General features: G+C 34.2%; 1 protein-coding gene across 3 annotated transcripts in view; it reads left to right on the forward strand.

Annotated features, from left to right (window-relative positions):
• Positions 1-21,345, forward strand: part of LOC149783273 (hydroxyacid-oxoacid transhydrogenase, mitochondrial-like) — a 58,050-nt gene that overhangs the window by 17,546 nt on the left and 19,159 nt on the right. For all 3 annotated transcript variants that reach the window (XM_089931504.1, XM_089931503.1, XM_089931505.1), the window contains exons 4-9: positions 823-876; positions 3,662-3,816; positions 5,145-5,341; positions 7,967-8,044; positions 16,217-16,322; positions 17,999-18,151. In XM_089931504.1, the coding sequence (XP_089787630.1) occupies positions 823-876; positions 3,662-3,816; positions 5,145-5,341; positions 7,967-8,044; positions 16,217-16,322; positions 17,999-18,151 (743 nt within the window). The remainder of the gene's footprint in view (positions 1-822; positions 877-3,661; positions 3,817-5,144; positions 5,342-7,966; positions 8,045-16,216; positions 16,323-17,998; positions 18,152-21,345) is intronic.

Here is a 21,345-nt window from a genome sequence, read left to right on the forward strand (position 1 = left end):
AGAGAAAGGTCCACAAACAGCCATGTAGAATATCTAAGTAAGAGAAAGGTATGAAAACAGCTATGTGGAATATCTAAGTAAGAGAAAGTTCCACAAACAGCCATGTAGAATATCTAAGTAAGAGAAAGGTATGAAAACAGCCATGTGGAATATCTAAGTAAGAGAAAGGTCCTAAAACAGCCATGTAGAATATATAAGTAAGAGAAAGGTGGGAAAACAGCCATGTGGAATATCTAAGTAAGAGAAGGGTCCACAAACAGCCATGTAGAATATCTAAGTAAGAGAAAAGTATGAAAACAGCCATGTGGAATATCTAAGTAAGAGAAAGGTCCACAAACAGCCATGTAGAATATCTAAGTAAGAGAAAGGTGGGAAAACAGCTATGTGGAATATCTAAGTAAGAGAAAGGTGTGAAAACAACCATGTGGAATGTCTAAGTAAAAAAAAGGTATGAAAACAGCCATGTGGAATATGTAAGTAAGGGAAAGGTCAGAAAACAGTCATGTAGAATATCTAAGTAAGAGATGTATGAAAACAGCCATGTGGAATATGTAAGTAAGAGAAAGGTCAGAAAACAGCCATGTAGAATGTCTAAGTAAGAGAAAGGTATGAAAACAGCCATGTGGAATATCTAAGCAAGAGAAAGGTGGGAAAACAACCATGTGGAATATCTAAGTAAGAGAAAGGTGTGAAAACAGCCATGTTGCATGTCTAAATAAGAAAAGAGCTGTAATTTGGTTTTATACCACACCTTTTAAATTATGATGCTGAATTATTATACATCAGACAACTGCATGTAGTATTTGTTTCAATATTTTTCAGATGGCATGCTCCAATATTCGCTATGGACCTGGTGTTACGAAAGAGGTTGGAATGGTAAGAATATAACATAAGAATAACATTTGGTAGAAGTAATTACAGGGTATTCTTTGATTTTGCTTTGTTGTACTCATGAACAGTAGTGGATAACCTTTACATTAATATAGCTTACACATATATATTTTTGCATAAATGCTTTTTGTTTTCAGGCTAATACGAAATAGTATAAGAAATTACACCACCATGGTATTGTTATATGCAACCAATCATGCTAAATTGAAATTTATTTCATATTTCCCAAAACAGACCTCATTTGGAATCTTAGCTCAAAATATAAAGTTATAAACATTGATATTTGCTTTGCATGTGTTCTGTTTGTGAATTTAAATGTGTTCATTAATTAATAAACAATAAAATAGTATATCAAGGACAAAGTGAGTAGCCCTCAGTTTGAAAATGAACAAGCAAGCTTTGAATTAAAATATGCAGCTGGAACAATTTACACACAAATTACCCTAGATAGGAATTTAGGAAAAGCATTGGGATTCATGTTGTCACCATCTTTTTAATTCACTTGAAGAAATATGGAATATCATAACTTTTATTTTCGTAATGGCACTATAAAAAATGCTTTATATTTTGACATGTTTACATATTCCATATTGATGAGAAAACTGCTGATGTCCAAATGTTGCAAATTTGGAATACATGCTATTTTTCAATGTTAAATTTTGATTGCTCCTTGTATAATATTTGAAGGTTTTTGTGGGTACAAACATAAATATATAATAATGAGACCCCTCTAAATCCAGAAAAGGTAATATTACTCCTTAGAAATGCATAATTCAAAATACCATGAGCATAGTTGGTAGCAATAGAAAAACCCATTTCCAACCAAGCTGGCTTTCACAACTGGTCTATGCCTGATGTTTGGAAGGTGACAGTGATGTTTGTATGTGTAATGCAGTTAGAATGTGTGTAAGGGAAAAAGTAGAGGCTGTTGAAAATTAGCTGGATGAGAACAGGACTATTATATATAGTGTATTGTGTATTAATTGAGACTGTATACAAATGAGGGCCTAATGATAATATTGGGTAAATTAAATCTCTTTAATGGATTATTTGCTTGGCAGTGTGAAGGATGACATTGCAGTGTAAATTTCTTTATCACTTGCAGGTATTTGTCTTTTTAGTAATGTATTAATTTTCACTTTATCAGAAGCATACCTTGATGGATGAAAACATCATTGGCTTGCATGCAAGGGTTCAAAACCAGATCATTTACTTGGGAGCAAGATGGAGACTAACAACATCTTCAGTTACAGTCTTGTATGTCAGAAGTAAGGACTAGCTACCTGGATAAATATCCCATTCTCAGTAATTGGACAGTGTCCTGTCAGTCAAGATGGCAATATTCCTTTGTGACTGGACTTGGCCATATGACTCTGATTGCATGGTTCACAACCATAGTCGATGATACAGCATTAGCCGCCAGGCAAACGAACTTGTCCAGTTCCATAACTGACATAGTGTATGATGCCCATTTTAGTGGCTCAGTACTCAAGAACTCAGTTCATAAACCCAGTTATATATGGATCAGTCTAACCTGCTTAGTGCTGCCAGACACTTTATCCAGAGGATGTCCAGTATATATAGGCATGCCCATGGATCAAACTGACCTGTACCTTTAGGCACTTCTGGCATACAATATCCATTTTTGGTGCTTTGTTTTTCAAGAGATGTCTTTTCACTCATCCTGAATCCTTTGCTGCCCAAAATGACGTTACCTAACTTATAACATGCTGCAATTATAGTAAGCTGCCATCCTTAATATTCCTCTCCAACAACTTCGCAGGTAGCACAAGGGACATCGTATTCATTACCTTAATCCAAAAACAACAGAAACTCTCAATTTTAATGTTATTAGATCTTATTATGAGGAGTGAAGCTCGTATATCACCTGTCTGGTCTATAGTTCCAACATCAGGTGATTATTGACTATTGAAGTTGATTTAACAGTCTGACAAAGTTACTAACATTATGGGCTACATACATCGTTGGTCCCAATTATGTAAGGGTGTCTTTTTTGCAGATACCTTTTCTCAGTGTATTGTCAGCAGTTCTACAAGCCCCACACACCAGTTTTCCATTTTGATACCCACTTCATAAACATACTAAGACCATGGCTGTAACAGTAGCTATGAACATACAAAATGTGGAACGAGAAGCATTGCTCTCTACCTCCACCTTTCTTAAGACCATTGTAGGCCAATCTACGATCACAACCTTAATCATCTAATCTCCTCTTAATGATCAGATTGATGGAATTTCAATAAGCCACCATCCATACTTTCCATCCCTCACAGTCTCGGATTGATGGAATTTCAATAAGCCACCACCCATACTTTCCATCCATCACTGTCTCAGATTGATGGAATTTCAATAAGCCACTATCCATACTTTCCATCCCTCACAGTCTCAGATTGATGGCATTTCAAAAGGCCACCATCCATGCTTTTCCATCCCTCACAGTCTCAGATTGATTGAATTTCAAAAGGCCACCATCCATACTTTCCATCCCTCACAGTCTCAGATTGATTGAATTTCAAAAGGCCACCGTCCATACTTTCCATCCCTCACAGTCTTGGATTGATGGAATTTCAATAAGCCACCATCCATACTTTTCATCCCTAACAGTCTCATATAGAGAGCAGGGATTTGCAAGGCAACCATCACACCTTCCATATTGCAAATCATGATATATGTGTTGTTAACAGTTGTACACACATCATACATAGATGAAAATATGTATAATATGTTAATGATTTGTTCAATATTGCAGGATTTGCAGAACTTGGGAGCAAAGAAGGTTTGCCTAATGACAGACAAAAACCTGAGAAAGCTGCCACCTGTTAAAGTTGCTATTGAGTCATTAGAGCGTCACAAAGTTAACTACAAGATTTATGATTCTGTAAGAGTGGAACCTACTGATCAAAGGTAATGTACGGTAGATGTAAATTATCACATATATGTTTGTGTTGACCTCGGTCCAGGTGTCTGCTGAAGTACAGTGCAAACACAATGTTAGTGCACAATGTTTAAATTTCATCATGTAAAAATAATATAAATGATCAGGCATGGGCATTTAAAGCAAACTGTTTTCTGACACCCTAAGTCAACATTTGGCATGCAGTTATCCTTTGTCACCTGTGCATTGATATCACCAGTGTACTACAGGTCACAATAAGGAAAGCAAATGCTAATATCTGGTCTTGGATCCAAACTCTCAGTGTTGTTCTGTCATCAATGGCTGATAAGCAAGAACTTGATTCCATTTGTTATTTTCTATTTGTGATTTATTAGTGAATTATCCAAAATGTTCATAAAAAAAAGTTGAGAATATCACGAAATTTAAATAATATTTGACAGGAAAATTGCTGTTGAATCATAAGCCAGTATTTAGTGAGGAAACACTATATAGAGGATATTTGCTTGAAACGAGTGAATAACGGATATATTTCATCGAGTTTTTCACCCACGAGATGAAATGTATCCGTTATTCACTCATTTCAAGAAAATATTCTTTTTATTTTATGCTCACATATGTCGGCTACCTAAAGTTTGTGACACAGTGAATTAGCAGATTTCTTGCGGTAATGTCAGCTGTTTACCGTACATGTTCTGCTGTGCTATGTGTACCTGCGCATAAAATTAGTTCCGCATCAGACTGATAAAAATTAATTGATGTTTCCAGAATAACAAACTACAAGTTTCAAGGATAACAGATATGGATATTAATCTGCTAATAATTAATTATTAATTATTAATTTGCTAAGGTGCAAAATCAAAGGGAGGTAAGTATGTTCTGACCCCAAAAAGTAGTTCCTGTAGTGAAAAAATATTATTTTTTCACTACTGTGAAATATCAATATTATTTTAATTAGAAAATCAAGTAATTTACTGCTTAGCATAAAATAAATCAAAATATTTTAGCATCAATACATTTTTTTCAAAATGTTGCAAATTCAGCATGGTTGGTATAGTTACAATTAAACATATATGGGACGCTTTAAATTTGCATAATAAGCTGATTATGTAATTCAAAATTTTGTACGAGTTTTATTAGAGATTGTTAGAGTACTCTAGCAGGACACTTTTATCCACTACTTTTCCTGGATATGATATAGTTTAATGGAAAGACCATTGATATATCATGTTTTTGTTTTTTACCATAATTTCATGACTTTTTTTTGTTTTGTTTTCAAATGTCATACATTAGGTCTGATCTTCATATTGTTAAACACAGTAAATATTATTTTTTCCAGTTTCAAAGATGCTATCAACTTTGCTAAGGCAAATGATTTTGATGCCTACTTGGCTGTAGGTGGTGGATCTGTGCTGGACACCTGTAAGGCAGCCAATCTGTATGCCTCAAACCCGAAGGCTGATTTACTTGATTATGTGAATGCTCCTGTTGGAAAAGCTTTACCGGTCACACACACAGTTAAACCTTTGATTGCAGGTACTATTTATATTAGTTGAATCATTTACAGTTAAGGTCTCACTGGACAGTTTATCTGGTGAATTTTCATCTGACAATGACCAATTACAGAAAAATGAGAATAAATTTACACTGAAGATACAAATAAAAATAAACTAATGATTTTTGTAGAAAGCATACATGTGAGATTTTGACTGCAGTAATCAGGTTAATTCCTGATGCAACTGCCACCAACCCCTAAATTTTACATTCATTTTTGACAAGAAATAGCTATTTTGAATATTTTTCTGTAACAAGGCAGCTAAAAGAATCAATATGTGCCTTATGCATGCATAAAGTTCACTAGTACTATAACAAATTAGCATACTTTTCATCACCCCTCAACCATCTAGATTTTTAGATATTTACATCTGTAGCAGACACACATAAATACATAAGCCAGTTCGGCAGCTCATTTGCAGCCCAAGTTACACATTTGATCTCCAATGCTCATCTCACTGTGACAGGCAGTCACCAACAAGCCAACCTATTTCCAAGCCTAACTCAAAGTAAATCTAAACCACATTATAGATTTAGCTTATGTGGTGAATTTATAAATGCTAGGCTTGCGATAATTAGGTTCATGCCTTCTACCTTAAAAATTAGGGGGGTGTCAAAATACGAAACTATCCAGTGAGACCTAAGTGCTTATGCAGTGTTTCCCTTTACGCACATTTGTGCATCAGGAATGCTCACTGGGGAAAAGTGACGCACACATTTTGTTGCCATGTGTTTTTTTTACGCAAAGGATTCGCATAATGTGATCAGGATTTATTTTATATCCAATACATTGGACAAGGGGTGGCATTGTGCATACTTTGAGCATAGGCATTGACTGGTTTCCCACTTTGCTTACTCCCTGTGTTGCACTCCTCTATTCGTATAGCGAAGTGCAATGCAAGGAACATACGAAATAAAGAAACAAACTAGCATAGGCAACGTTATGACGGAGTAGCTTCCCCATATTTCTTGAGCTGTCACGCCATTTCCATCAAGCTCAGCAAGATGTCATCTTGATGTTTACCCTAAATGCACTAGAAAGTGATCTCCATAATAAAATGCCGTGCACTAAGAATCATTAGCAAAGAAAGTGAAAGAAGCAAAACACAAAAGAGTAACTGTAGATCTAACTTTAATGAAAAATGGAGAAAATAATTCCCTTGACTGGAATACGGCACATCTATTTAGGATTAATACCGGTGTGACTTCTGATCGCGTGATTGCATAGACTGCAAAAGTGAATATTCCTTTTGTGACAGGGTTTAAGAATTTTAAATAATCTGCCCTCGTTCGCCACAAGATATCTGGAGGACACATTATAACCCAATACATTCTTTCACAACAAACAAATCAGTAAACTTGCAGAGACCAATGCGTTTATTTAGCTTACACAGTCAGGGGTTCATTGCAGATTTTGTTGGTTTTTAACTTTGCTGCAATAAAAGAAAGATCTTAAAGTTCAAGTGTAACTTATTAGAAACAAGATGAATCATTAGCCTCCTTGATTTTTGGATAAATTTGTTCTAGGATGAAGTACAATGAAACCGATGATAGTACACATTTTATGACAGGCAGTAAATTAACTGTCATTTGGTTAAAAAGATTTATTAGGCTGTTTGTATTGGCTTGTATGTAATGTGTTTGTCTATAATATTGCTTCGTAAAGATTAGGAGACTGTTAAAAGAAAAGTGAACTAATAAAATTATTCTTTGAATGGACAATGTATTTGTTTGTTAATTGTGCCTGTTGGTTTATTTGTATGTTTAGAGAGAAAGAGAGAGTATGTTGTGCAAGTTGCAATATCCTATTTCAAGCTGAAAAAGTACAAGTCAGATGAAAATTTGTCAGTAGATTTTTGACCCCCACATTTTTTATTTGACCCCCAGTTCTGACACCAAGTTTTTTTTACCCTCAGTTTTTTCACCCCTGGGGGATACGCTGTTATGGATATTCTTAAAATGGAATAAACCTAATAAATTGTCGGCTTATTCATATTGCTTTATTCTAGTGTCAGTTTATGACTGTTTGACAGTTTTTTTTTTTGCTCTTGTGAATCCATTTTAATTCCCAGACTTACGGTGTATTTTATTTTAATAACCGGACTTGTGGTTTGTTTTATTTTAATTCCCTGATTTATGCTGTGTTTTATTTGAATTCCCAGACTTGTGGTGTGTTTTATTTTAATTCCCACACTTATGGTGTATTTTGTTTTAATTCCCAGACTTATGGAGTATTTTATTTTAATACCTGGACTTATCATGTGTTTCATTTTAATTCCAAGACTTATGGTATGTTTTATGTTAATCACTGGACTGTGATGTGTTTTATGTTAAGTCCCATGACATATTGTGTATTTTATGTTAAGTCCCCAGACTAGTGATGTGTTCTATGTTAAGTCACCAAACTTTTTGTAAGTTTTCATTTTATGAGTGAATAATTGGGATCTTGCACTTATATTTTATGTTTTATATTTTAAAGTACGAAGACAATAAACTTCTATGCTTCATGGTGAAACCTATCATTTTATACTCATTAATTTTTTACTGTAACTATATCATCATTTTTTTACCAGCCTTTTGAAGTCACTATTATGCTTATCTTTTTAGTTACCACCACAGCTGGAACAGGAAGTGAGACTACGGGTGTTGCCATATTTGATTATCTCCCTTTAAAAGCAAAAACTGGTTAGTTTTCTCCTTTGTCTTCTAAAGTATTCATCTTTCTTATCAGTATCCTATGTCTTTGAAGTTCATAACTTCTTAATACTACATTTATACCTCACAATCTAAAGTGTGATCACAACTTCCTAATACTATATTTATACCTCACAGTGTAAAGTGTGAACATGACTTCTTAATACTATATTTATACCTCACAGTGTAAAGTGTGATCACAACTTCCTAATACTACATTTATACCTCACAGTCTAAAGTGTGATCACAACTTCCTAATACTATATTTATACCTCACAGTGTAAAGTGTGATCACAACTTCCTAATACTATATTTATACCTCACAGTCTAAAGTGTGATCACAACTTCCTAATACTATATTTATACCTCACAGTGTAAAGTGTGATCACAACTTCCTAATACTATATTTATACCTCACAGTGTAAAGTGTGAACATGACTTCTTAATACTATATTTATACCTCACAGTGTAAAGTGTGATCACAACTTCCTAATGCTACATTTATACCTCACAGTCTAAAGTGTGATCACAACTTCCTAATACTATATTTATACCTCACAGTGTAAGGTGTGATCACAACTTCCTAATACTATATTTATACCTCACAGTCTAAAGTGTGATCACAACTTCCTAATACTGTATTTATACCTCACAGTGTAAAGTGTGATCACAACTTCCTAATACTACATTTATACCTAACAGTGTTAAGTGTGAACATGACTTCTTAATACTACATTTATACTTCACAATCTAAAGTGTGATCACAACTTCCTAATACCATATTTATACCTCACAGTCTAAAGTGTGATCACAACTTCCTAATACTATATTTATACCTCACAGTGTAAAGTGTGAACATGACTTCTTAATACTATATTTATACCTCACAGTGTAAAGTGTGATCACAACTTCTTAATACTACATTTATACCTCACAATGTAAAGTGTGATCACAACTTCCTAATACTACATTTATACCTAACAGTGTTAAGTGTGAACATGACTTCTTAATGCTACATTTATAACTCAGTCTAAAGTGTGATCACAACTTCCTAATACTATATTTATACCTCACTGTCTAAAGTGTGATCACGACTTCTCAATGCAACATTTATAACTCAGTCTAAAGTGTGATCACTACTTCCTAATACTATATTTTTACCTCACAGTCTAAAGTGTGAACATGACTTCTTAATGCTACATTTATATCTCAGTCAAAAGTGTGATCATGACTTCTTAATACTACATTTATACCTCACAGTCTAAATTGTGATCAAATCATATCCATTGCATGAACGATGAAAAATTGAAAGGTTTATTTTAATTTAAGTTCTGAGATGTTAAATGAGATTCTGAATATATCACTGAAATAATGTAAAAACATGAAAGCAAATTTGTTTGGTTCTCGGCTACTGCCAGATTCATCAAAATCCCTGCACATCAGAGGTTTCTGTCATGAAAAAAACAATTGTTGCCTGCCTTCTTTTAGGGTAAAAGAATATAACTTTTGCCATTTTTGGGGCTTTCATAAATTTCTCCATCAGTGGAGTACCTTGTTCAAGTAAAAATACTTATGAATGCCAAAACTGAAGTGTCTCAGCCACAAAGTCTGATTGCTTGAAAAATGACAATTGTCATTCCCATAATTTTTCACATCATGGCAAATTAATGTTCACATCATGGCAAATTGCTGTTCACATCATGGCAAATTACTGTTCACACATCATGGCAAATTGCTGTTCACATCATGGCAAATTGCTGTTCACATCATGGCAAATTACTGTTCACATCATGGCAAATTACTGTTCATATCATGGCAAATTGCTGTTCACATGTCAAATTACTGTTCACATCATGTCAAATTGATGTTCACATCATGGCAAATTACTGTTCACATCATGGCAAATTACTGTTCACATCTTGGCAAATTACTGTTCACATCATGGCAAATTGCTGTTCACGTGTCAAATTACTGTTCACATCATGTCAAATTGCTGTTCACATCATGGCAAATTACTGTTCACATCATGGCAAATTACTGTTCACATCATGGCAAATTGCTGTTCACATCATATCAAATTACTGTTCACATCATGCCAAATTGCTGTTCACATCATGGCAAATTACTGTTAACATCATGGCAAATTACTGTTCACATCATAGCAAATTTCAGTTCACAGCATGGCAAATTGCTGTTCACAGCATGGCAAGCTGCTGCCTAAACCCCATGATGATAAGTGTTACATCCACTTCTGCTGTGAAAGAAGTGCGTAGATGAACTATACTGGGTGAAATTGATGGTGTCGATTGTTTGAGCATGAGAGAAAAATGTAATGCTTTCAAAATGAACACATAAACTTATTAACATGGGCAAAAGTTAAAACATCATAAGATATAGAACATAATCAGTTAGCTTTGAGCCTGAAGAAAAATCCAGATCAAATGCATTTGTAATACTATTTGACCATTTGTAATACTATTTGACCATTTGTAATACTATTTGGTCATTTGTAATACTATTTGACCATTTGTTCCAATGCAGTACTTCATATACTTTGCAATTCAAAATATCAATTGTTTGATATAAATGTACGTGTATTTCTTGTATCCAGATATGGTTGATACAGGGTACAGCTGTATGTTCATCATGGGTTGTTGTTGTTGTTGTTGTTGTTGTTGTTGTGTTTAATGCCATTTTTCAGCACACGATAGGCTATATGTGGCAGCCCTTGCAGACAGGTGAGCAGCCAGTATTAATGGTGGAGGAAGAATCTGGGAAAACCCTGGAAAGAACCACCAACCCACGAGAAGCTACTGGCAAGCTTTCTCGCATACCCACACTGGCTGAATCTGAGACTCAAACCAGCACAGACAGAGGTGAGATAGCAGTGATCCGTAACGGAGAGTGCTTTAGACCACTCGGCCACATTCATCATGGGTACACAAATTCATAATTTGGTAACCTAGGACAACTAAAGCAGCACAACCAAATGACTCAAAATTCAAAGCTCAACCAGACACTCAGTTTTTGTTGGCAATAGTTGAAAATAAATGTGTTTGCTCTCATGCAGAATCAATAAATTTTGGACTGGAATGTAAATTTTGACACTTAGTTTCACTGAATTTTAAAGAAATCCACTGCTAAATTTGGAATAACTGAATTATCATTTTTTTTCATTGGAATAAATTTGTACAGATTTTTCTCAGGTGTTGCCAGTCAAATCAATTGTTTTGGTCTTTTTCTTTTGTGGACAACCATGCTTTCTACAACAAGTTCTACCCATATAGATGTGCCTACAGGTATTTGCTTATTTCGTATGGCTGTATTGAAGTGCAAAATATAGTCACACTATTTTAAGTGTTGTAATAAAAGAATTGATAAACATGATGTAATTCAGTTTTGTCCATATTTTGGATTTCTGGTTCTGTGTGTAGGATATCCCATGCATCTATAATTGTGGAAAGGGAGAAAAATGTCTCTAAATGTCTATCCCTCACCAATTATTTTAAACCCTATTTGAGAACCAAACAAGTGTTTGTACAAGGCCTGAAGTTGGACTACAGTGTATCAGTAGAACAGATTATATTATTTATAAAACTGTAGTGAGTAGAGTGTACCAGAGTAGAACAGATTATATTATTTATATAATTATTGTGAGTACAGTGTATTGGAGTAGAACAGATTATATTATTTATAAAATTATAGTGAGTACAGTGTATTGGAGTAGAACAGATCATATTATTTATAAAATTATAGTGAGTACAGTGTATTGGAGTAGAACAGATTATATTATTTATATAATTATAGTGAGTACAGTGTATTGGAGTAGAACAGATCATATTATTTATAAAATTATAGTGAGTACAGTGTACCAGAGTAGAACAGATTATATTATTTATATAATTATAGTGATTAGAGTGTACCAGAGTAGAACAGATTATATTATTTATAAAATTATAGTGAGTACAGTGTATTGGAGTAGAACAGATTATATTATTTATAAAATTATAGTGAGTACAGTGTATTGGAGTAGAACAGATCATATTATTTATAAAATTATAGTGAGTACAGTGTACCAGAGTAGAACAGATTATATTATTTATAAATTTTTAGTGGGTACGGTATATTGGAGTAGAACAGATCATATCCTTTATAAAAATTATAGTGAGTACAGTATATTTGAGTAGAACAGATATCATTTATAAAACTGTAGTCGGTACAGTGTATTGGAGTAGAACAGATTATATCCTTTATAAAAGTTATAGTGAGTACAATTTATCTGAGTAGAACAGATATCATTTATAAAATTGTAGTGGGTACAGTGTATTGGAGTAGAACAGATTATATCCTTTATAAAAGTTATAGTGAGTACAGTGTATTGGAGTAGAACAGATTATATTATTTATAAAATTATAGTGGGTACATTGTATTGGAGTAGAACAGATTAAATCCTTTATAAAATTTATAATGAGTACAGTACATTTGAGTAGAACAGATATCATTTATAAAATTGTAGTGGGTACAGTGTATTGGAGTAGAACAGATTATATTATTTATGAAATTATAATGAGTACAGTATATTGGAATAGAACAGATTATATCCTTTATAAAATTTATAGTGAGTACAGTATATTTGAGTAGAACAGATATTATTTATAAAATTGTAGTGAGTACACCGTAATAGTATAGTGCAGATCAAAGAGATCATACCATTGATAACATTGTAGCATGTACAGTATATCAGAGCAGAATAGATTGTACCATTTATAAAAATGTAGTGGAATAGGATTGTTATTTCCTAAACCATTTTACTAACACTGTGTGTGTTGTAACAACAGCTTAAGGGATGAAACATAAAAGGTTTTTACATTTTAGTTTTAATGGATAGAGCTGAATAGTAAATGAAGAGTGACACTTAGGAAAACCATGAGAGACATTCCTATTTGTATCAGTGGCTGCTGATGAGAGCTGAGCTATAAGTGGATGGTTTTATCTGGGAAAATCTTGATGTTGTTGTTGCTGTTGTGGGGTTTAATGCCATTTTTCAGCACATAATAGGCTATGCATGGTGGCCAGTATTAATGGTGGAGGAAGAACCCGGGAAAACCCCAGGAAGAACCATGACCCACGAGAAGCTACTGGCAAGCTTTCTCACATACCCACATTAGCCGAATCATAGGCTCGAACCTACGCAGACAGAGGTGAGATGGCTGTGATCCGTAATGGAGAGCGCTTTAGACCACTCGGCCACTCGGGGCCCCTGGAAAATCTTGAAACATGATTACTGAGACAAGGTGACTGTTAGGGAACATCAACTGTATTTGATTTTGAAGGAATATTCTTATCCACTGGATTTAAGGTATAAAACATTTGATATAATTTAACATAAAATCCACTGAGATTTACCATCTGTTTCATGCCTTCACTGTGATTACAGGTGGAGCTGAATAGCCTGTCCGTTCATCCGTCCCAAAACTAGTATTGTACAATAGTACAAATATCCAGTATAGTAAAATAGTACAAAAGTACAATATAGCAAAGTAGTACTATGTTGCATAAATCCAGTATAGTACAAAAGTACAAGAATGCAATGTAGTATAATATTTAAAAAATCACATGCATGATATTAGTACAAAATTCAATATAGTACAATAATATAAAAGTTCTATATAGTACAATAGTACAAAAATACAATGTGGTACAGTAGTACAGAATCCAATGTAGTACATTAGTACAAAAGTCCTATATAGTACAATATTATAAAATCCATTATAGTAAAATAGTACAAAAATACAACATAGTACAGCAGTACAAAATCCAATATAGTACAATAGTACAAAAGTCCTATATAGTACAATATTACAAAATCCAATATAGTACAATAGTACAATAATACAACATAGTACAGCAGTACAAAATCCAATATAGTACAATAGTACAAAAGTCCTATATAGTACAATATTACAAAATCCAATATAGTACAATAGTACAATAATACAATGCAGTACAATAGTTACAAAAATCCAATGTTGTACAATAGTCCAAAAATACAATGAGCATTTGTTTCAGATGCAGGAGCTCACGGGTTTGCCCCCCCCCCCCCGCATCATACTAAAGACTTATAAAAATGCTACTAACAGCTGTCTCACAAGGCACTCAAAATTAAAAGGTTAGTGTTAGGACTGCTCAGCCTGGTGTCAGGATAATGTGATTGGATGGGATAGGATGCTAATGTCTGCGGCATGATAACCCAGTGCTAGACATCACTATAAATTGTCACACTGCAGGCATCTTAGTGATATGACTGAATTGCAAAAAAAAAGCTATATAAAAACCCAAATCACACACACACACACACACACACACACACACACACACACACACACAAATACAATGTGGTACAGTAGTACAAATATCCAAGAGAGTACAATATTATGAAAATCTAGTATAGTACAATCATACAAAAATCCAATCTAGTACAAGAGTACAGAGATCTAGCATAGTATAAAAATCTAACATAGTACAATAGTACAAAGATCTAACATAGTACAATAATACAAAGATCTAACATAGTACAATCATACAAAAATCCAATATAGTACAATAGTATAAAGATCTAATAGTAGTACAGAAGTCCAATATATCAAAATAGAGCAAAGATCCTATAGAGCAAAAAAATACAAACATTCTATGTAATGCAGTAGTACAAATCTAATATAGTAGAATAGAACCAAAACAATATAATACAATAGTACAAAAATCCAATATGTAGATTAGAACAAAATCCAATATAGTACAAAAATCCAATATAGTACAATAGTACAAAAATCAAATATAATACAATAGTACAAAAATCCAATATAGTACAATAGTAAAAAAATCCAATATAGTACAATAGTACAAAAATCCAATTCCAATATAGTACAATAGTACAAAAATCCAATATATTACAATAGTACAAATATCTAATATAGTACAATACTACAAAAATCCAATATAATAGTGCAATAGTACAAAAATCGAATCTAGTACAATATTACAAAAATCAAATATAATACAATAGTGCAAAAATCCAATAGTACAAAATTCCACATTAGTATAATAGTACAGAAATCTAAAGTAGTACAATAGTACAAAAATTGAATCTAGTACAATAGGACAAAAATCCAATATAGTACAATAGTACAAAAATCCAGACTACTCCAGTGGCCTGGTGGTTGTTGCATCCGCCTCGGATATGGAACGTCATGGGTTCGATCCCCAGCTGAGTCATACCAAAGACTTACAAAAATGGTACTAACAGTTGCCTTGCTTGGCGCTCAGCATTAAGAGGTTAGTGTTAGGACTGGTCGGCCTGGTGTCAAGATAATGTGACTGTGTGGGACATCATGCTGCATGTCTGCAGCATGATGCCCCAGTGATAGACATCACTATAAACTATCACACTGCAGACATCATAGCGATATGACTGAAACATTGTTAAAGCTACATTAAAAATCCAAATCACACACATGTACACACAAAAATCCAATATAGTACAATAGTACAAAAATCCAAACTAGTACAATAATACAAAAATCCAAAGTAGTACAATATTACAAAAATCCAGACTAGTACACCAGTACAAAAATCCAATATAGTAAAAACACTAGTACAAAAATCCAATATAGTACAATAGTACAAAAATCCGATATAGTAAAATCACTACTACAAAAATCCAGTATAGTAAAAAATGCTAGTACAGAAATCCAATATAGTACAACAGTACAAAAATCCAAAATAGTACAATAGTACAAAAATCCAGTATAGTACAATAGTACAGAAATCCAAATTAGTAAAAACACCATTAGACTCAGAAGTATCACATTTTACACTTTTTATCCAGTAGATAATCTGAGTACCTATTTAAATTTTGTGGCCATTACAAAAAGATTTTATTTTAATATACATTTTGTGGACATTTGATAAAAGCCATGAAACAATTCAGCAATGCAGACAAATCAAATAAGAATACTTTTTGGTACTATGCAATGTAGAATTGTCTACAGCCAGGGCCATAAGTGTTTTGTAAACAAAAAATGAAGATTTATATGTAGATATTTTTAAACAAACACATTCAGTAACATTGAAGATGTTACATTTGATTTAACATTACTTTTGAAGGTATTGCTAGTCGAGCCATAAAGCCAACACTGGGAATTGTGGATCCAGACAATCTCAGCACCATGCCAGAAAGAGTTACTGCCTACAGTGGACTGGATGTCTTGTGGTAAGACCATTTTACAGAATAGTAATGTTTGATAATATTTTCGTGCAAGAAATCTGCAGAATGTTTGCTTTATTTTTCACATGCATTAATAAATTGCAAGACATTGTGTTGACTTTTCTATAAGTGTTGTTGATCACAGCATTACATTTCTGGAATGATATTTTGTGTTGCAATTTTAGGCAAATGACACTTATTCTACAGTGTAAGTTTTGTTTAACTGCAAACAACATAGATCCTTAATGCACTGGCAGATTAGGGTCCATGATGTTTGTGGTACTGATTAGGCCCAACAGTCTGCATAGACCTATATATACCAGTTCTTGTTTCAGTGTCAGATCTATGTATCCACATTTAGCTGTTGGATGCAAGTGATGATCCTGCCTCCATGAACTCTGGTCATACAGTAAGGTACAAAATCAAATACAGTGGGGTTACATCAAAGTTAAGGTACCATGATCTGTTGTACCCATGTTTAGGTCTTTCCTCGCTGACCATTCAGCTGTTGTACCCCAAGTCCTGTAAAACTGATATTGATATTTACAAGCCATCCCATGTCGTACCATAAGGCACAAAGTCCCTGTCTTAACCCTTTACCTCATAGAGCATAGTGACAAAGTGCAGCTCGCTATACATAGAACACAGGTTACCTAGTCGACTGCATACGCATAGCTTGCCTGTGAACTATTAAGCAATGTAGTGTATGTTACGTTTAACAGCAATTTTAACCATTTTACATTTTTGGTACACATCTATTACATGTGGAACAATTTAAGAGTAAAGTCCGATTGTTATAGCTGTGTAATTATTTATCACGGAAGAATTTGTTATGTGCTTTAAAATCTGGAGAGAATTCGTTCACCGTCATGTCAGTGAGGCCGTGTGACCAACCGTAGAGCTGCCATTTCTCATACTCGAAATTTACAAGTTTTTCATCTGTGTCTACATCACTAAATCATCTAAATTTGATAATATATAAAAACTAATTGCAGCCTATATCAATATCAGAGCCTTTACCTAGGTTATTGAATCTTTCATAGTTGTGATTCTAATCATGAAAACTTCGTAAGTACTGAATGAAATCCGCGACCGCCATTTTGGAGAGTGGAGATTACGACCCAGTTACTTTAAATAGCAGATATCGACCAGTACATAAACAGTGACCACGTGATCTGACGTAATTGTCATTCACAGAAATGAATGTAGTATCTAATAATGGGTTTTCCCCGAAGGTGGCGCTACGAAAACCGGCTTAAAATGGCTGATGTTTACAGCAGACGTCAAAAGGCGCTTCTATGGGACTTTTGTAGAAGCGTCAAAAGTCGCTTCGATGCGACTTTTGTAGAGGCGTCCAAAGACGGTTGTATGAGGTAATGGGTTAAAGGATGTAGGAGTTATTGGGTAACAGTTATGCAGGGACACAAATGAAACAACAGATTGGCAGGATATGCATTGTACTGCAGTATGTCTACCATGTGAAGTTGAAATACTTCAATTTTCTGTGAATTTATTATACTATAATGGATCCTGTAGAAAAGAATATTGGAAAAATTACATGTTTCTGTTCTTACATTCAGAGACTTCATAAAACATATTTCAAATCCTGCCAATATATAATATGTATGGTTTGACAATATCACACATTATAAGCATCATCTAACCCCACCCCTCTCTTGCAGTCATGCTATAGAATCCTACACAGCAATTCCATACCAAAGCAGAGGCCTGAGACCTGCCAATCCAAATCTTAGACCCGCCTATCAAGGAAGTAACCCAATCAGCGACATCTGGTGTAGACATGCCCTCCAGATGACATCCAAATATCTGAAAAGGTAATATGTCCTAGAGGCATTCTTCATAATCTTAAATAAGTCAATCAAAGTGCATTTTTTAACACCAAAAGCAATGTCGCAGGTTTAAGGTCATTATAATGCATTTGTTCATCTGTTAAAGTCATCTGTTATTAATAAATCTTTGAAGTTCATTACTGTCATCCTGTATCTCATTGCTGTCAGCATGTATCTTGTTGCAGTCAGCATGTATCTTGTTGCTGTCAGCATGTATCTCATTGCTGTTAGCAAGAAATTTACAGTTGTCTGTATGTGTCTGATTTCAGCATGTATCTCATTGCTGTCAAAATGTATCTTGTTGCAGTCAGCATGTATCTCATTGCTGTCAGTATGTATCTTGTTGCTATAAGCATGTAGCTTATTGATGTCAGCATGTATCTTATATTTGTCAGCATGTATCTCATTGCTGTTAGCAAGAATTCTATTGTTGTCTTTATGTGTCTGATTGCTTTCAGCATGTATCTCGTTGCTGTCAGCATGTATCTCATAGCTGTCAGCATGTATCTCATTGCTGTCAACAAGAATTTTATTGTTGTCTGTATGTGCCTGATAGTTTTCAGCATGTATCTCATTGCTGGTTGTATGTATCTCATTGCTGTCAGCATGTATCTCATATCTGTCTCATACCTTTGATTGTTACCTGGACAATAAGAATGGACGCAAATAAGATTACTAAACAAAATAAAGTACTCAGAGCATGTACCTAACATAACTGAAAAAGGTGTTTGTAATAAATGTAGTAATTTCATTAGAAAAGAGCTTAAAAGATTTGCTGACTTTGAAGAAAAGGGCCAAGATAAAATTGTGAAATTCAATAAAAGTGTCCATTACTTATGAAGAGAATATCACTGTGTATGGACTTCCCACATTGGGTTTATATGGCCCACTTGAAGGCAGGGCACCATGACTGTGTACGGACTTCCCTCACTGGGTTCATATGGCTCACTTGATGCAGGACACTATCTCTGTGCATGGACTTCCCTCATTGGATTGATTTAGCCCACTTGAGAGCAGGGCACTGTCACTGTGTATGGACCTCCATCATGGGATTGATTGAGCCCACTTGAAAGCAGGGCAGCATCATTGTGTGTGGACCTACCTCATTGGGTTCATATGGCCCACTTGAAAGCAGGGCAGTATTATTGTGTATGGACTTCCCTGATTGGGTTCATTCAGCCCACTTGAAAGCAGGGCACTGTCAATGTGTAAGGACTTCACTCATTGGGTTCATATGGTCCACTTGAAAGCAGGGCAGTATTACTGTGTATGGACTTCCATCATTGAGATTATATGACCTATTTGAAAGGAAACGATATGTATAATTTTATTTCCTCTTTTGGCAATAATGGTGGTTGCTGCTGATGATAATGATGGTCATCTTTTTATTAATTGCTATCATCAAGCTTCATCAATATTATTAACAAGAAGGGTAAAGTTTATTATGTGCAAATATAGTTGTATAAAATGGTGTGGATATAATTGTAAAAGAAAGCATATAAAACACATTATACAGTATAGCCATATTAGTCCTTCTTTTACAATGACACATTACACAGTATAGCCTTATTAGACCTATTATTACAATAACACATTACACAGTATAGCCATATTAGTCCTATCATTACAATAACACATTACACAGTATAGCCATATTAGTCCTATCATTACAATAACACATTACACAGTATAGCCATATTAGTCCTATCATTACAATAACACATTACACAGTATGGCCATATTAGACCTATTATTACAATAACACATTACACAGTATAGCCATATTAGTCCTATCATTACAATAACACATTACACAGTATGGCCATATTAGACCTATTATTACAATAACACATTACACAGTATAGCCATATTAGTCCTATCATTACAATAACACATTACACAGTATAGCCATATTAGTTCTAATATTACAATAACACATTACACAGTATAGCCATATTAGTCCTATCATTACAATAACACATTACACAGTATGGCCATATTAGTTCTATTATTACAATAACACATTACACAGTATAGTCATATTAGTTCTATTATTACAAAACACATTACACAGTATAGCCATGTTAATCCTATTATTACAATAATACATTACACAGTATGGCCATATTAATCCTATTATTACAATAACACATTACACAGTATAGCCATGTTAATCCTATTATTACAGTAATACATTACACATTATGGCCATATTAATCCTATTACTACAATGACACGTTACACAGTATGGCCGTATTAGTCCTATTATTACAATGACACATTACACAGTATAGCCATATTAGTTCTATTATTACAATAACACATTATGCAGTATAGCCATGTTGGTCCTATTATTACAATGACACATTACACAGTATAGCCATGTTAGTCCTGTTATTACAATAACACATTATGCAGTATAGCCATGTTGGTCCTATTATTACATTGATAAGTTTGCAGTTCTTTGACCTTAGCAAAGACTTTAAATCTGTATAGTATTTAGCAAGTGGTTTAATTCAGTTTATGCCAGTATAATTGGTCTCTGTTATGTATTTATCTCAATTTGTTTACCTTATATACATTAATTTACTTGGAATATTTGATCAGAGGTTGAAAATATTCTTGAACTTTTGCAAAAGATGAATATTAGCTTCAAAGCAAGGTGTAAATTTGGAGCCATTGTCTTAAAATGGACACAACTTGTATATATGTCTAACCATCATGATATTATCTCCATCAATTTAACCCCCTCAGTAGGGGGGCCCTGAGTGGCTGAGTGGTCTAAAGTGCTCTCCATCATGGATCACTGCCATCTCACCTCTGTCTGCGTGGGTTCAAGTCTAGGATTCGGCCAATGTATGTATGTGAGAAAGCTTGCCAGTAGCTTCTCGTGGGTCGGTGGTTCTTTCTGGGGTTTTCCCGGGTTCTTCCTGCACCATTAATACTGGCCGCCATGCATAGCCTATTGTGTGCTGAAAAATAGCGTTAAACCCCACAACAACAACAACAACAACCCCCTCAATAATTTTTAAATATTAACTTTTGATGTCAACAAGGATGTGTGTAAACCTGATGAAGTAGAAGTAGTAATGGGAGTTGATATGTGGACATGATGGGAGATCCTGTATCAAATGGGGTGTTTAGCATTTGAGTAATTGGATGGGATCTCCTTAGGGACT

This window comes from Sinohyriopsis cumingii, chromosome 14, assembly GCF_028554795.1.
Source record: "Sinohyriopsis cumingii isolate HCF-2022 chromosome 14, ASM2855479v2, whole genome shotgun sequence".
Taxonomy (NCBI): Eukaryota; Metazoa; Mollusca; class Bivalvia; order Unionida; family Unionidae; genus Sinohyriopsis; species Sinohyriopsis cumingii.